The following is a 19143-nucleotide window of genomic DNA, read 5'->3' on the forward strand; positions in this document are numbered from 1 at the left end:
TGCATGATGAATTGATGACTGTTTTCTCCTACTTCGTCTACTCGGAATTACTTCAGATTTCCATGGTTGCACAACCCATATCGAAAAAATGGAGGTCTTTGTTCCAACCAAACAATTAAGTAATGTTGAATTTCTGAAGCATGATCTTCACCATGTCATAGTCCTTTTTCAAGTTAATTAGTCCCTTTTCTTTGTCTGTTTGCCGTGACCCATCAACAATCGAAGAGAAAGGTGATGTTAGCTTTGAAGAGGAAGAAGTGTTGCATGCAGCAACAAAGAGATGTGGAAGGTGACGAGGGAGTCGATCAAACTTCCTAAAAACCCTTTACATCAAATATGAAGAATGGCTAGAATCCCTGTTTGATTACCACTGAATTCTGAGAGTATTTGAGAACCATGTTTCCTTATCCACTCAACAACAACAACAAGGCGATGGTAAGGCTCACTGTGATGCATATCCGAGATTTGCAGAAGGTAAGCCTGTGTGCCACCTTATCAACTCAATAACTCGAAATGAATGATAGCTTGCAATGATTTCCTTCAAGATGATAAAAAATTAACTGTATCAGAACAGTTATAAATTACAAAATATGACACTCAAGTTACCTGAGTACAACTACGACCAATGATAAGATCCGTGTATAACGACACTCTCAAGCTTCAAAAGTTTGCTACAGGGGATTTGGTGGAGCAGATAAATCCCATGACAAAGTAGAGATGAGTGGTTTAGGAAACCTAGTCGGATTATTTACATTTCAATTAGTCATACAGTAAAGCTTTCAGAATGCTTTGGATTTCAAGTCCATTCTCCCACCTCTCTTCTACCAATTCTCTGACTACTCTCTAACTCTTTTCATGATTTGTACAGACAGTAGCGCTCCTACATCAGCAATTGGATCAGCCACAGTTGTGGTGCACGCTGTTACGAGCTCTTGTTTGAAATTTGCAGAAGGTAAGCCTGCGCCTTGCTTGTGAAGAAGTTCTCGAGCCTGATGCGGACAACAAGAAAATGACATGAATCACACAGGCAAATCTATATTTATAGGTATCAGTTACAAGATTTAGGATTTGACGAGGAAAACACACCTATTTGCGCACTTATAATATATTGTCTCGGGGGAGTTGTAGGTGCGTGCATTTGCGCACATTCTTTTCACATCGGCCACAAACATCTCGAAAGTGACGTAGTACTGTTCTGACTCTAATCTCTTAGACATGGTCCTTAGATCTGCAAAACAAAAAATTTATCAGTCAAAATTTCAGGAGAGAACTTAAACTGAAAGATCTGATGTTAAAAAATAACCTAAATATAGAGAGAAGGGATTTAAAAAAAAAAAAAAAAGCAACGTCCTTCCAATGCAGCATAACTACAACAATTTTCACTTCTCTGGTCCAGTAAGTTAATGAATCAAACTAAATGAACAAATGCTCAACATAGTCTGCCACATAAAAGAGAATCATTATAGATATAAGCATGTTGTTTCAAGAACCCAATCTCTGATCTGATATCAACATTAAAAAGGGCATTAAGCTTACTACTCAAACATTGCCAGCTGTGCTTGATTGGAAAGAAAAACATCGATCCGCATGATTTCCTATGAACTCATTTCAAGAAGAAATTAATAATGATCATGCAATCTAATTGAAAATATGGGGCATAGGATTTCAGATTTTCTCTCATCTACAATTATAGATAAAAAAGAAGAGCATGTGGACACGGATTGATCTGTTACTAAACAATTTAAGTTGCCCAATATCAAGCAACAACCTAGGATTCACCCAAAGTTTAATGTAGAGTTCCTTGAAGTATTCGTCTTTGGTATCTACATATGTGACTTTGTTTTCCTCGAGTAATGCAAATAACTCCTTTTCAATATGTCAACTTGCTGCCAGCACCACCTAAAGAGATATACAATTTAATCCCAACATAGACCTCTGTTATTAATCCAACACCAAACTTCTCTTATGTCAAATAGCTGCCGCTGCATGGTTCACTACATCAAGATTTTTGGAAATCCATGTATGAATGAACCAGCCATTTTTATCCCCAACATGGTAACCTAGCCTCTTCCATTCAAACAGTCAAAAGTTTACTGCTGCATCCTAATCAGCATGCTGTTGACACAGTAACCACATAACTCACAAGCAGAAATGGAGGGAAATTGTCTTTTGTTAGTTTATCTTAGCCCAATTACTGGACAAATTCTAATAAAATAAAGTCAAAGTGATCCATCTGATGATTTATCTGCATGAGGTGAACAGAAAAAAATAGAGCCTTGGTAAGCCTCATGCCATACTGCACCATAAAACAACATTGCACAAAAAGAACCACTAATGCATATGAGCCAATAGAACACAAATCTTTCTAAACAAAAACTAGGCATTTCTTTCTTTCGTCAAGCAACTATAAACGAGTTCACATGAATATCTATTATCTTCATAACACATGGCATAGAGCAAAATTGTTTGTCTAAATTAAGACAGTAATTAAATCATTTAGAGGCTAGGAATCTTGATTATTTCTTTAACAAAAGTTAACAGAAAAGAAAATCACCCATATATATGGAAGGTACCATAAAAAGAAATATTTAATTAGACTTTGGAACAATATCAATATTTCTTGCATACTTACCCATAGGATCTTTTATGATATCATAATAATCAGGAACCTCACGTGCATCTACTGGTTCCTTGAATGGCCAAGCATCAGGATGTTCAAACATGAGCTGTCAGAGAGTCAATAATGGTATCACATTAGTATATAATAGGGTATTACATTAGCATATAACATAAGTATCTGAAAGCACAGAATCATTATCGTGAATCTCTGTATGTATTGATTGCCTTCATTTACAGACAATCTAAGGTATAAGAATAGGCAGCAGTTCTATATGTAATATGTAACAGAACTGTTTTCTTAGTTCCCCATAATCAAGAATTTTAACTGTCTAAGATGAATTTTCTAGCAACAACCATTGTTACAATCTTGAACAAAATAGAAATGCATAAATCATATAAAATAAATGTTAAAACTTCTAAAGGTTATATTCTGGAATCATGTCACACAATACACATATAATTATAATGGAAAAAGAGATCAACAGACCCAATATGGTCAAAGGAATAACCTCAACTAACACAACAGTAGTGTCACGAAAAGGAAACCCAAGTTGAAAGAACAAGGCTTTTCCTTTGTTTTGGCAACCAATAAATAGAGTTCAATGCTAATAACAAGAACTGTGTTTATAACCTAAACTGAACCATGCACCATTCTCTAGGATAGTGGAGAATGGGCAACCACCAAATAGAGTTCAATGCTAACAACAAGAACTGTATTTATAACTTAAACTGAACCATGCACCATTCTCTAGAACAGTGGAAAATGGGCACACGTGTATAAGCTTGTGGTGCAGAGGACAGATTATTCTTCACAGCAGTGATTATTGTTTTCATATTCATGCTTTATATATGACATACTGATTTCCACGTAGATTGTTGAACGATCGATTCCAGCATGATAAACTTAATTAAGCAGAAAATAGCAGGACTAGCAAAGATCTAAAACATTGAACTTACCTTTAAAAGGTTACGCATGAAGTTATTAAGCTGCTGGCGCTCTGTAGCATTTGTTGTCTTAAATTTTGAGTGGCCCCATTGATCTGGTGTCCAACCGGCATCCTCTATATATTACAGAAAGTAGAAATTTTCATGACAACAGAACCAAGAAAAGAAAATACATAACTATAACCTAGATCAATTGCTATGTATACTATGCATGCTGGTATGACACCACACGGCTTCTAGAACTTCGTACTCAGAAGACATTACCTATAATCTAACCTATTAACAGAGAAAAAAGAATCAAGCTAAAAATTGCATTCAGATGCAAAAATATCTCGGACGTTTGAACATCCTTTTGATGTCAGTTATGCATTTTGTCAATAATAATCACTAAAATTTCAGCATCACATACAACTACAAAAAAGTTACTCTTTTTGGTGAAATTATTTTAAGCAGAATTTTAAAACTAAGATTCATAACTTTTTAAAATTAAGAAAACAGACACTGAAATGTTAGTAGTGCACACGTTTGTCTAGTAGGCAATCTTATCTCGAATGCATTTACATAGTGACTTGGGTCTTCGGCTGTTGTAAATGATTTCTCAAGGCACAGGAAATACTCATGATATACAAAGAAAGCTTATTCACACAAACAAAAGAAAAGTAACAGCATTTTGCTGAAGTGTCAGTAGGAAGATACAGTAGTCCACTACCTTAATAAGCAAGAAGCCATCAGCAGAAAAAGGTGGTAAATATTTTTTTTTCTTTTGAGGTGCAGGGTTTTGTAAATTAATGTGCCTACTGCTACCTTTTCTAGAAATGTGTTAGATTTTGTAGATTGACCCTGGCAACCAAATGTCTTCAAGGCATTTATTATTTTTCCTCAGATTATACTTTAGATATATCACTTCACTTGTAAATGTACTTTGGGAGACCCAGTGTCGCTACTAACACACATGTTGGACCAACCACAATGGCATGAGTTTGTACAGGTTACTTGCAAAACATTTTTCAGCACTTGTATGTGAATCCAGAAAACTCATTTTGCCGGATCAGTCAGCAAAAAGTGTAGAACTTTTTTAAGACTTTGTATTTGGACAAAATACATATCATATAGGTAATGATTGAGTGATCATGATTAGCTTATGCATAGAAAGCCTCTAGTGAGTTAAGAAGACTGCTTCATTGTTGAAACTAATGAGGAAGCTGCAAAACAAAAAAAAATGATACATGAACAACAGTGTTGTATGTGTGTGGGTGTATGTGTGTGTGTGTGTGTGTGTGTGTGTGTGTGTGTGTGTATGTTTAAAGTTCTATATAAAGTGCTCTCTCAAGAAAGCTACAAACGGTAGAACTGTATTGAGTTTCTTTTACTATTTTGAATTAGTTCAATTACATTAAAAAATTATGAATTTACCTTTGACAGAAGTGACCTTTAGTTCCTAGTTGATATTTTAGAAGAAAAGATGATCAAAAGATGAAGTCAGTAAATACACTTACTCAGACCAGGAATGTCTTCCACTTTAATTGGTTTTCTTGGAATGCCAGCTTCTTTCTGAACAGGACAAAAGATGTTGATCAGACATAAATATAGCTTAAGCATACAAGACGTTAATTAATATGGGAAACCTATATAGTCCAGAAAACATATGGAGCAAACTTTCAGTCAGTCAATTTGGGTAGTTAGATGACTGCATATTGGTAAACTTCAAAGGAGAATTCTGGTTCCAACATTATTTGTATAATCAAAGAACCATTATCACCAGATAATGGCAATTCAATGGTGCATACCTGTAGGTCTTACACATATATTCTAAGAAACTAAATGTTCAAGTCCTTGAAACATGACAGAAGTTATATTTTTTATTTGTGCAAATGCACTATATGGCTAATGTTAACATGTGCTAACAGAAATTAGAAATTACAAATGCAATTCTATCCCTTTTTTTCATTCTCAATCTACATGCATCCAGACAAACAAATGTATATGCCAAAGGCCATAGTGGAAAGTTCTCATGATCTCATTTTTCTAATCTAACAAAATATTGTGTACCTTGATGATGGATCTTGTTTAAGATATCAAGATACACACTATAAAACTTATGGAAGTTTGTTTCTTTATGTTATTCGAACACATATAATGGATTTCCTGAAGAGACCTATAAATAAACAACTGAAGTTATGCAGGAGTATTATCAACCCTTAACATAAAGGTTTCAAGTTAGCAGTCAAAAACAATGCATGATCTCATCAGGTTTATTCAATAACCGCAGCTCTAGTCAACCAGTTCAAAAAATCAGCAATGACCACTTTAAACTATGGATAAGAAGGCATAACACACAATATGTACCAATTATCCAAATTTGTGAATACAAATTATTTGCAACCTACCATTGGGAAAGGATGTACACTAGGTCATATATTAATGTCTATACTAACATAAGCAGACAACATTTCAAATTTTGGTTGCTAAAGTGAAAATACAGGATAACATCAAAATCTATATGTACAGATGACATCAGACCTTTTGGAAGTCGATTCCTTGATAAACAATGTGACAATTTGAAAGTTCTCTTATTTTCTCATCTATTGCCTGCAAACTCAAAACGAGAAATGCACATTCAAGTGATTCCACAATCAATATTTAGTAAATACCCAACAAAAACAAGTAGAAAAAATTCTCATAGAGTTACAAAAATCAAAAGTCTGAACCTAAGAATCTTATTGATATACATGACATAAATGAAGGGCAGCTCAGTACATGAGGCTTGAGCTTAGTGACATTATTTAGTGCTGTAACACACATATCAAATTAGAACAACCTCACAGTTGTGCTTAAGACCCACCCCTTAATATTTCAGGAGCCTATTACACATACATTCCGTAAAAATGAAATCTAACTGCAAGTAGCAAATAACTTAACTTGGATATTGATATAACAAGTTCAACATAGATTAGATTCATTTCTAATTTACATAGTATGCATACCCATCCCAGCTTTCTATCACTAACTATATTCAAAATGTAGTGTGAATTTTTTAACCCTTAAAATCCTTGTTGTTAATGCTTAATAAAGACAAGGCTAACCTTTCCAATCGCCCAAGCTCAATGAAGTGCTAAATAAATAAGATAAAAAGATCCTAGGTAGGTACTACAGTGATATACATTTTCTTCTGGATTCCATTTTGTACCAGTATCCCAAAGAAACCGACGAACATCTCAAATAATCTCTTAGTCCTTTTCTAAATAACACGACCAAAATACTTAATTGACTTACATGAAAACCAACAGCTGCAGAGAAGCATTTGTCACTTTACCTGTCGTTGTCGCCGAATCATTGTAGCCAGATCAATGTATGGAAGCTTCGGGTCTATTTTGCACTCCATAAGAATACCTCCATCATAGTCCTTGATATATCTTCATGTACAAGGTGAATAGATAATTTAATGTAATAAAAAAAATTCAAATGACATTTGGAGAATATATAAAGCAACATGGTTTCTAATAAACACATTCCTTAAGTATAATATAACAAAAATTGGTCAGAAAGTGAAATAAACAGCAAGGAGGAAAGTTCAACACTTCATGCAGCAAAATTCATAAAGGAAAGGGAAAATTGAGGGCATTACAACCTCAAGCTCTCAAAAATACAAGAAATTTGAATCTCGTGAAATTGATAATGTCAAAACATCCATACCCTTGCCATCTTTCTTTCTCCAAAGTGATCTCCTTTGTGAAGCCCTAACAACATCAATTCACAACAGTCAAAAAATTCTGACCAGAAAAATGGGCCAGAGCTATATGACAAGCATGTTAAGTTTTCCTTTTAGGGAATCATCTTGCACAAGCGGATATGGTAGCAAGCTAAATTCCATAGTGTGAATAAACCACTGTCCATGAGAACAAATTGAGTATTTCTTACCAGTACAAAATTGCACTAAATTGCTACAGCTATGCGGACACAATCAGTAATTAAAGAATCAGAAAAAAAAAAAAATGTGAAGCAGAATTAGATTTCCAAGAGCAAGATTCACCACACCGAACAAAGAAACCAAAATCACAGGACGGGACACTGTAGATGGGAATAAATAAATTTCCTCATTTTGCTCACCTAAATGACTATGAAAGTTCACCAGTCACAGACTAGAGAAGATATTCGCCCGTGTTTTGGGACATTATACGATTAGCATGTTTAGAAAATAAAAGAAGCAGATTACAAAACAACTATCATCAAATAGTCTAATGACATAAACATTATCAATAGCCTAATGCAGAAATGTGGGACAGGATAAAACTTTGATAGAACCAACCTGCTTAACAAAATAGCCAACAGCATTATTATCAGCATAAGTTAGAAAATAAGCTAGCCCATCAACATCACGAGCATGCTGTTTTAAGTGATTCATAAGTCTTGTGCCATAGCCCTTGACTTGCTCATCTGCTGTGATTGCACAGAAAGCAATTTCCCCAAATCTTTGGCTGCAAGCGATTAAATCCAAATTATTAGAAAATGTTCAATATTGTGATGAAAATGCCATCGGAACAGGATAGAAGCATGACAAGTTGGACAAAACAAAGTTTTCATGGCTTCAAACATGTTGAGGAAGTTATTTTATTATGAAAGTCATAATGCTGAGCATCTACATGTGCTTATAAATGCATGCCTGCATGAACACGTTTATAGAACATGAACATACATGCATGTATAATATAAAATTGTTCCAGGTGAAATGTACCAGAGTTTGAAGTGGAAAAGAATTCAGAGAAACAAGAAACCAGGGCAAAGGAAACAATATGTTTAGTTGTTTACAGTCACAGCCAACAGCACAAAATAAAAAATCACATGTAAATTGTTGAGCTTAAAGATGCCTGCAATTACATGTTTTCCTAATATTATAAATATGTCAAAAATAAATTAATATTGTTGTGTGACTAAACTACAACCTTCCCTACAGTTACATATTCTTGGTAAAAAAAGCAGGGGAAAAAGAAAAGCATAAAGCAATATAATGATATTTAGAAGGAGGATGGTGAAGATACATGTCAACATCGGGTAGTCTTGCAGCAATGTACCATCAGAACTAATAGGAACCAACAATCACTAAAAACTAAATGGCCCAGATTCAATGGAACCTATGGTCAGGATTAGAACTGATCAAATTGGATTGATGCATCAGGATATTCACCCAAAAATAGCTATTACATAAATAAGTAGCAACCTATACTTGTGTGAACTCTTTACTTTTGATGTGGACGTCTTTTGAGGCTCCAGTTAGCTACTACTCTTCCTTCCCAATACTTAATACGGGTGTGAAAGGGCCTATCTCAGGCATGAACTACTACACATTATGACCCAAAGCCGACTATTGATATTATGCCATGGGGTAGAAGTGCACATATGTCTTATATTTTTTCCATTAATAAAGAGTAAATAAATAAAACCCAAAATAGTTACTTTACATTTTCTTCTTCCTGATATCATAGAGACTGACTGAGTTTTTTTTAGCTGCTTTTATGCATAATCCCAAGTGTTTCACCTTGGTGAGAAAGCACTGACGGTAATGCACGTTAGGCAGTATCTGATGTCAAGCTCACTAGGGTTTTTCCCTACTCTTCCCACTTAAGTCTCTCGTTTTCCCTGCCACCATGGATATGTTGACATGGTGCTGATAAGGCACATGCCAACAAGTTTCATCACAGCCACAGACAAAACAGTCATTCAAGACCGCATTTGAATCAACCCCAAAAAACAAACCTTAATTTCAATATTAGTCTCACCTATCATTCTAGGGCAAAAAAGACAGCCATGCTTCACCTATCATCCAATAATAGTCTCTAGTAACCCCAGCTCCATAAAGATCTTGATGTGAGCAGTTAAGCCAAAGGTTGTGAAGAGGAAAAACAGATCAAATCTGTAATGGGTAGACTGTAGAGGTCTACTCGGATTGATCACTGAGTAATTAAATGCTCCTAAACCAACAACTGACATCCTCTAGTTGGAAATGATCATAAAAGGAAGACAGCATTAAAAAATCACTGGTTTACAAATAGCTGTTAAATATTCAGCAAAACAAAGGTGTGAATGATTCATTTGGATATATACCCCATCTAAAGAAATATGGAGCAAAGTTCCTATCATCAACAAATGAGAAATCATCAAAGCAGGATTTCACAAGAAGTAATCGACCCACATACAGCAGTGGAACGTATTAATGCTCGACTATCAGCAGTAAGAGGGCTTCAATATGAAAAGCATGTCATTAGAGCATTGAATGGGTAAGAATTTCAATAACCTATATTAGCACAATATCATGCCTACTGTAGAATAATTAAACAACTCTCCATACATTTATATTTAAGCAACAATAGGTTCCCAATATCAAGTCCATTTTAGGGATTTAAAGATGATTGATTGATTATGGCACCAAGCTAAAACAATAACATAATGTACAAGATTGTTTAAGAAAACAGTGACCAGAAAAGCCATTCTTGGAGAAACCTCAATTTTTCATTTTTATCATAAAATTTCAACCAATAAGAACTGCCTAGCATGACATATAAATTACTGGTGAACAACAGCTATAAAGTCAGGAAACACAAACGTTATCATCCAATTTATTTTCATATAAAATTGCAAATTTGGATTACACAATATTAGTAATAAGTTCAAACCTTTACAAGTGCAGGACATTGTATTGATCAGATTATGATATATGGTTACTTTACCTGATATAGGGGCGATATGTTATTCCACCAACTACCTGATTATGTCGGATAACCATCATTGACTTGTGGCTTCTGCAAAATAACAAAAACAAAGATGATATAGGCAAATACAAATAGATAAACAAAATAAGTGACAAAGTTTGTGTTTAAGAAGACAAATACATCGATACCAAATAGCAAGCACAAAGGCCATGCAAATCATTGCTATGATTTTGATTTAAAATAAAACGGGTAATGCAAATCATTGCTATATGGAAATAAAAATGGTTGGGGTGTTATGCAATAAACTGTAATTTGTTTACACCTGGCTTTATCTAATGTTCTCTGAGCCAGATACCCAAAAGTCAAGTGCACTTTGCCTCGAGCGGCACACACCACACCAGCGAAAGGTGTATGCCACTGAAGCTTGGCCCAAAAACTAAATTCTTATTTCAATTAACTTCAGCCCATGATTGTTTTGTACCAGCCCATGAGACCCTTGCTAGAGAATACAGGTTCTGAAACCAGTGAAGAAAATGAATTTTAGGAGGATTAGTCACCAGAGAATCTAGTGTTGCTATCTCTATGGAATGATCTAAAAGATGCAGGAGCTTTCTATTAGATTTATTCTGAAACTCTTTAAAAATGCAACAGAAAGTATGCAATCATCATCAGTGTTCTTGCAAAAAAGTGTTGTTTAACATCCACACTGGACATTCAACTCTGAAACAATTGACCCATCTGAAATTCAGGCAGATCGATTGAGATGCACTAAAATGCATGTTTCATGTACCTAAACATATATAAATCTAGAGAATTCTTTATACTTCCATATATGTAGCTAATAGGAGCAAACTAGAAGAAGATACAGAAAGGATCAACTGACAAGTTAATGCATAAAAATACAAGAAAAACCATCAATTTTAGTCTGTCGCAGAAAGTGAAGACAGACATCTTAGTTGTCCAGATGCATGAATTTGAAAGCATAGGAGGAAACTAGAAGCTTAAGATTAAATTTCAATTCCTACTTTACAAAATGATCCAAAAGCTTAGATGATTACCTATCCATAACAAGACGAACAATATACTCCTTGGGCATATTAGGAAGTTGTCTGGCAAATATATTCTTCAATCCAATCAACCTAAAGGGTGCAAAGTAGATAGGAATAATTAATTACAACAAAAAAAACCTTAAGTTTTCAAATATTTCATGGTTAACATTCAAGTCAATATTAATAATATAAAAAATTGAAATTATTCCTGAAAATCATGTAAAAACACATGAAAACAATACCAAATCATATGTTCATCAACTCCGTCATTTGCATAGCACAAAAATTTGAGCCTTCCAGCATCTTCCTGCAAAGGGACTAATTTTTGTATCAATATGTTTCAAAGAACTAGTAAACCAAACTGAGAATTTGCGATGCTTTCTAGGTTAATTTCTTGAATAATTTCAATGAACTTGTAAAGCTAACAGATCGACCAAGTTGTTATATATGCCACCAAGATGCATCAAAATTATTTACTTAAGCAATGGAAGTCTTTGAAATTACTGATGAATGTGACCTCAAAATACGAGATATTGACTCCAAAAGTAACATTATGATATGTGGTCTTTGTTCCATGAGTCATTTGGAATGTAAATAATGAAAAATGCTAACAAGTCTCAAGACCAGCAGACATCACTTGAGGTTTCATACCCGATGCTTCCTTGCTAAATTTTCGCATCGAAGATACACTTGGCAGAAGTAATCATGTTTCTCTGGAACGTGCTAAAGAGTAATTTTATGTACTATTTGTCTAAACACCACAAGAATTTTACTATTAGCCAGTATGATAATCTTCTGTTCTTTAGTAACTGAAGATTGGAACAAAGCTTGTATTGTATTACAAGATAGAAGAATTTATAGAGAAAAGAGATGAAAGTAGTCCTCCCTTGGTCAAGATTTTCAAGAAATGATGTGCTTTGCTCCGAATATACTGTGGATTTAGTTTTCAAGAAATAAACAAACTCCTCTATCTCTCAAAATATTCAAGAAAAGGAGAGGGACGAGCGGACTCACCTCTCTTTTCAGCCCTTCCTCTCTGGCAATGTAAGCCCCGCTAGTCTGTATGTTCTCAGTGAAAATACTCTTCACGGTCTCCTCCTTGACCACGATCCCAGGCATCAAGTTCACATTGGATGAGGGGTTCTGCTGGGCCGGCGGGCCAGCGTTCCCACGGTCATCCTTGCTGCCCAGCGCCGACAGCCCAACCCCCGATGGTTCGACCTTGGTGGTCAGGTTCTCGGTTTTAGGGGGCTTGGTGCTCCTGGGGTTGCCGGATCCGCCGGCGGCACTGGCGTTCTCGAGGCGAGCGGCGGTGAAGGTCCGCATGGAGTCATTGTCCTCCTCCTCTTCCTCTTCCTCCTCCTCCTCGTCCTCGTCTGCCTCCTCCTCCTCCTCCTCGGTATCGTCCTCCTCCTCCTCCTCCCGCGCGCTGATGCTGTCGAGGTCGTCGTTGGAGGTGAGGGCACCGGTGTCGGAGAGCGCGAAGGGGGCAGGAGCAGGGGCTGGGGCGGCGGTTGCGGCGGCACCTGGGAACTTGCGCTTGTGGTGGACGGAGCTGGAGGCGGAGGCAGAGGCGGAGTGGGAAGGGGAGGGAGATTGGGAGCTCCGGGAGCGGACGGGGGCGGAGTGGCCGTCCATCGGTTCTAGGGCTTAGTCGAAGAGTCAAAAGGGTTCCGACGGGGGGTTTGCTGGTCTTTTTACTACCCCACTCCGAAGAGCCAAAAGGCTACTGTTTCATCATTTTATAATATATATATATATATATATATATATATATATATATATATATATATATATATCACGTGATGATCGATAGTCATGTGACATCTCTACCATAGTCTCGTTGCACACACTGCATATCCTTCCACAAATAGTGCAAAGAACCCCCATAGTCATGGTGGTGTATAGTTGTGCTCGCTCGCTAACATAAATAAATCGATAACATAGATAAATTTAGAGATCGAACAAGACGGATGAGATAAGAAAGTATATCGATAACATAGATAAATTGTTCAACTATCGTACAATCAAATTTGAATAACACATTTTCATAACTAAAATATGTTAACAAATATATCTAAATACAAAATAGATCCAATATACTTTTACGATCCAAGGTATTTGATTTTAAAATATAGCTATGATAGTATAAAAACTATAATTATACTTTTATGCCAAAAAAAATTTATGTCAGAAACTAAAATCAAATAACGATATATCAAATATTATGATTATGTATCTCTGGATGCTTTTTAGAAAACTTTTATTTGATCTATAAGAAAGTTGTTTCCCACAACAATGGTGTTTGAGAAAAATATGAGAAAATATAGAAAGATAGTTTTTATTCTAATTTCATCGCTTAAAGTGGTCTAGTAAAAGATAAAAAGAGAAAAAAAAAGTGAGTTTAATTTTCTTTCGGGCAGGAACTCCTCGCCTACGCGTCCAGAGGGGACCTTCGGCTTCGCACATGCACAAAGGTCGAGCCGAGGCTCTCGGTCCGACCCCTCCAACGATCAAGTTAGCTGATGTGGAGGGGGTTTCAGATGAAGGAGTGTTTTTGTGTGTCCGTCCCCCCTCATTCTAATGAACGAGAGGGCATTTATAGGGAAGCATATTGCTTCCTGAGCTGCCCGCTTGTAGGGGGCAAGCTGGTAGCGTCTGACTTTGGATTGGCGTGGTGTGAAGATTTGAGCTTTGACATGATGTTAATGTGCTTCGATCGGTGTTCCGATCTGCATTGACCGGGTGCTGTTGCGTGAGGCGTCATCTGACGTCAGTCGTGTCTTATCATAATTACTAGCCTCATCAATCATATACCATAACATTATGTATAAAATACTTAAGAGGTTCTATCCATCTATTTATTGGTCACAAAAAGGTCTTATCCAAAGCAAAATCAAAAATAAATAATCAAGAAAATCGTTCTCGTTAAGATTATATCTTAAGAAATTATATAATAATTTATTTTTCCTTTTCATTAACTAATAATCATATCAAAATCTAATTAAATATATAATATATCTAATCTAATTTAATTCGAACTTTGATCTTATTCATGCAAGCAAGCGAGCAAACCTTTCTCCATAGTCTGCATCATGCAAGACCGCTTCTTTGTTCTCAGTAGAAGAGTAGATCGAGTCAACACACTGCAATAAGCTCGACTTTTCCATCGGTCTCGTGCCGATCAAGGGCCCTAAGTTGGTCAACTACGTTGACAAGGACTTTTGGTGGTGCGGTCAACATCATCCAAACGCGATCAAGGACTTTGTCTTCTGAAGTCCTTTGTACGTAAACTCTGAAAGGTCTTCTTCCAATAATTTCGTAGTCCGGAAGAAGACGACACCGCTCTTGGATTAACTTCAATTATTAAATTCACAAAATCACATATAATTACAGTTTATAAGTGTATATTCTAAGTTTATATCAACACGATCTCCAACCACAGCGAGCTAAGCCATGGGTGTCTGTCTCCAAGTTGTTCTTCTCATCCTTCCTCCTCCGTGCTCTTCCTCTTCTCTAGCTTATGACCATAGCCCAAAACTCCCAGCTCTTCTGCGAATACATTGGAGCACAATTCCACTTCATCCTCGCCTTCGCCATCAACTACACCACCTCCGCGTCCCTCGCCGATGGACAGTTCAACGTCTGTTGGGATAGCACTAACCTCTCCCCCTTCGCCACCTCTTCCATCAGACGAAGCAATGGGATCGTGAAGGTGGCTCTTATCTTGGGAGGAGACACCGTGAGCGACAGCCAGACTTACTTTAGTCCTTCTTCTATTGACTCTTGGGTCAACAACGTCGTCTCTTCACTCACCTCGATCATCCGAGACTATAACCTCGACAGTATCGACATCGACTACGAGCACTTCCAATTTCACGTCGACGCCTTCGCAGAGTGCATCGGGCAGTTGCTGACGACCCTGAAGAAGAATAATAGGGTGATCTCGATCGCTTCCATAGCTCCTTTCGATGATGCACAAGTCCAGAGCCATCACCAAGCACTTTGGGCGAGGTTGTCCATATAACCATGTCAACTTCCAACATCCAGTTGATTGATCGAGTTGATTGATGAATATGATACCAATACTAATGAGATGATGACGGTTAGTTTGGCAAGTCATATAGTCCCACATCGGAAATATCAGACTTGTTGTCTCGTCTTGGAACTATAAATAAGGGCCTGGACTTTGAAGTCAGATGTACCACAGACACCACAAGAGGTACCACAAGAAAACCTGCTTACGGTTTGGGTTTTTTCTTGTTTAGTAAGCTGAAGGTGTTTTATGGTCTAGGAACATCTTCCTAAGGCATTTGTCAATGTCCCTCTTTTATAGTAGTAATTTGCTCCTCTTTCTTCCGTAGATGTAGGTCAAAGTCATTTGACCGAACCACGTATATCTGGTATTCTGGTGTTTGGTTTGTTCTTGTCGCTTTTATTCTTTCCGTTTTATTGTCTTGTTGTGTTGCCAAAATTATCCTTTGGTAAATATCTTGGGGCTAGCTTTAACAAACTGGTATCAGAGCCTGGTTCTGGGATCTTTTGGCAACAATGACAATATCAAAGATCGTTGTTGAGAAATTCTACAAAAATGTAAGAAGGCCCGATCCAGCATCATTCTAAATCTCTCTGATGAGGTTTTACGGGAGGTAGCTACGGAGACTACGGCTAAGAGCATGTGGGACAAGCTTAAAGCTTTGTACATGAAGAGGACAGTGGAGAATCGTCTCTACTCGAAGCAGAGACTGTATATGCTTCGGATGATTGAAGGTACATCTATACTCTCGCATCTTGATAAGTTTGATTCTTTGGTTATGGATTTGGAGAATATAGATGCAAAAATTGATGATGAGGATAAGGCTTTGTTACTCTTGTGTTCTCTTCCCCAATCTTTTAAGCATTTCCGTGATACTTTGATTTATGGAAAAGAAACAGTTTTGTATCAAGAAATTAAATCTGCACTGAAATCTAAGGAGCAAATAGATAAGAATATCACTGGGGAAAGTAGAGAGAATCAGGTTGAGGGTCTGGTTGTTAGGGGGAGAATGGATAAAAGAGAATTTGACAGTAGTAGATTTTGGAATGCAGATATTGTCATAAAATGGGGCACATTAAATCTGATTGCTTTAAGTTGAAAAATAAATTAAAGCAAAAAGAAAAATTTGTTGAGAAAACTATTGAATCCGCTGAAGCTAGTGTAGCATGTGATGAGAATGTTGAAAATATTTTCTTTGCTACTGATGACAGGACGATGTCTAAAAATGAATGAATTTTAGATTCAGGTTGTTCTTATCATATGTGTCCCAATAGGGATTTGTTTTCCACGTATGAATCTTGTAATGGTGGAATTGTTTTGATGGGCAATAATGCCGCATGTGATGTTGTTGGTAGAGGAACAATCCGAATTAAAATGCATGATGGTATTGTGAGGACGCTCACTAATGTTAGACATGTTCCTGATTTGAAAAAGAATCTCATCTCTTTAGGCACCCTAGAGGCCCTTGGGTGTAAATACACAGCTGAAGGTGGAGTTATGAAAGTTTCTAGAAGTGCTCTTATTGTTATGAAAGCTTGTAGGTCTGGTAGCTTGTATATTCTGCAGGGAACTACTGTCATAGGTTCAGTTGCAGTTTCGTCATCATCATTATCTGATTCTGACATCACCAAATTATGGCATATGCGTTTGGGTCATATGAGCGAAAAATGTTTGAGCATATTGAACAAAAGAGGTCTACTTTGCGGACAGAGTACTGGGCCACTGGACTTTTGTGAACACTGCATTTTTGGAAAGCAGAAAAGAGTCAGCTTCAATTCTCCGACAGTTCACAAAACGAAAGGTACTCTTGACTATATTCATTCAGACCTTTGGGGTCCAGCTCAAGTTCAGTCTAAGGGTGGTGCCAGGTATATGTTGACTTTCATTGATGATTATTCCAGGAAAGTTTGGGTTTATTTTCTGAAGCATAAAAATGATGTTTTTCTAACCTTTAAACAATGGAAGGCTTTGATTGAGAAGCAAACATGTAAACAGATTAAGCGGCTTCGAACAGATAATGGCATGGAATTTTGTGAAGGTGATTTTGAAGAATTCTGCAAAAATGAAGGAATCGTTCGGCATCGCACTGTTAGGATGACGCCTCAGCAAAATGGTGTGGCCGAACGTATGAACAGAACACTTTTGGAGAGAGCGAGGTGTATGATCTCAAATGCAGGGTTGACAAAAGACTTTTGTGCAGAGGCGATTAATATGACATGTTACGTTGTCAATCGCGCTCCTTCTGCAGCACTTGATTTTAAAACTCCAGAGGAAGTTTGGTCAGGTACTCCTGCTGATTACTCTGATTTTAAAATTTTTGGGTGTCCAGCATACATGCATGTAAATGAAGGAAAATTAGAGTCTCAGGCTAAAAAGTGCATTTTCCTTGGGTATGCTTCTGGGGTGAAAGGATACAGATTATGGTGTCCTGATCCCAAATCCCCAAAATTTATAATCAGTAGAGATGTTACTTTTGATGAATTATCTATGCTATCTTCTAAAGAGGAATATACTAGTTGTATAAATGATAGTGCGCAGAAGCAGGTGGAGCTTGAGATTGGTAGTTCAGATTCTTTTAAGTCGAACTCTTCTACTCAAAGAATGCTAGTAGATAGTCCCGAGTCTACTGATGCAGATGATCCAGAGGAAGAGCAATATTCCATAGCCAAGGATAGACCACGGAGAAATATTCGACCACCACAAAGATATGCAAATTTGGTTGCATATGCTTTGTCTGTTGCAGAAGAGACAAGTGAAGTTGGTGAGCCTACTTCTTACTCAGATGCAGTTTCTTGTGATAATTCCGCTAAGTGGTTGATTGCGATGAATGAAGAAATTGAGTCTCTCCATCGGAATAGAACTTGGGATCTTGTGAAGCCGCATTCGGGTAAAGAAATTGTTGGATGCAAATGAGATACCATTGCTGAGGGAAAGGTCCTTGTTCAGAAAATTTATACGAAGGACGATTCCGTTGATATGCTTACGAAGCCTCTTCCGGTTTACAAGTTCAAGCAGTGCTTGGACTTGGTTGGTATTCAATGTTGGTGATTGTCCGTTGGGGCTTTTTGTGAAGAAGTTTGTTAGTTTGGCAAGTCCTGTAGTCCCACATCGGAAATATCAGACTTGTTGTCTCGTCTTGGAACTATAAATAAGGGCCTGGGCTTTGAAGTCAGATGTACCACAGACACCACAAGAGGTACCACAGGCAGCACAAGAGGTACCACAAGAAAACCTGCTTACGGTTTGGGTTTTTTCTTGTTTAGTAAGCTGAAGGTGTTTTATGGCCTAGGAACATCTTCTTAAGGCATTTGTCAGTGTCCCTCTTTTATAGTAGTAATTTGCTCATCTTTCTTCCGTGGATGTAGGTCAAAGTCATTTGATCGAACCACGTATATCTGGTGTTCTGGTGTTTTGTTTGTTCTTGTCGCTTTTATTCTTTCCGCTTTATCATCTTGTTGTGTTGCCAAAATTATCCTTTGGTAAATATCCTGAGGCTAGCTCTAACAATGACCACATCTTAAATCAATAATATAGTCATTTTCAAAGTTGATAGATGTCATGGCCTCAATAGTTTCGACCATAAAATATTTAAAACAAGCTTCATCAATAGTATTAGAATAATCTTCTTGTAATATTTTTTGTTTTTAATCTTCATACGATATTTTTTCTTGATATGGTATAACTTGTCACACTTATAACACATAATCTTCTTTCGATTTATACTATTATTTGAAAAAAAAAACTCTTGTTTGTTATTAGCATCATCCTTATTTTATTTATTGTTATCATT

At 36.8% G+C, this 19143-nt stretch overlaps 1 protein-coding gene and 1 pseudogene across 1 annotated transcript; one reads left to right on the forward strand and one right to left on the reverse strand.

Annotated features, from left to right (window-relative positions):
- Positions 1-518: 518 nt before the first annotated feature.
- On the reverse strand, positions 519-13030 carry LOC135680686 (histone acetyltransferase GCN5-like). Its single transcript, XM_065194794.1, has 13 exons — positions 12332-13030; positions 11560-11624; positions 11327-11407; positions 10287-10358; positions 7871-8039; positions 7258-7301; positions 6878-6977; positions 6085-6153; positions 5061-5115; positions 3577-3680; positions 2633-2726; positions 1087-1228; positions 519-989 (listed from the first exon to the last, which is right to left on the reverse strand). The coding sequence occupies exons 1-13, from the start codon at positions 12953-12955 to the stop codon at positions 923-925; spliced, it is 1686 nt and encodes a 561-aa protein (XP_065050866.1). The 5' UTR covers positions 12956-13030; the 3' UTR covers positions 519-922.
- Positions 13031-13784: 754 nt separating this feature from the next.
- On the forward strand, positions 13785-15744 carry LOC135588880 (chitinase 1-like; annotated as a pseudogene).
- The last annotated feature ends 3399 nt before the right edge of the window (positions 15745-19143 follow it).

This window comes from Musa acuminata, chromosome BXJ1-8, assembly GCF_036884655.1.
Source record: "Musa acuminata AAA Group cultivar baxijiao chromosome BXJ1-8, Cavendish_Baxijiao_AAA, whole genome shotgun sequence".
NCBI classification, from domain to species: Eukaryota; Viridiplantae; Streptophyta; class Magnoliopsida; order Zingiberales; family Musaceae; genus Musa; species Musa acuminata.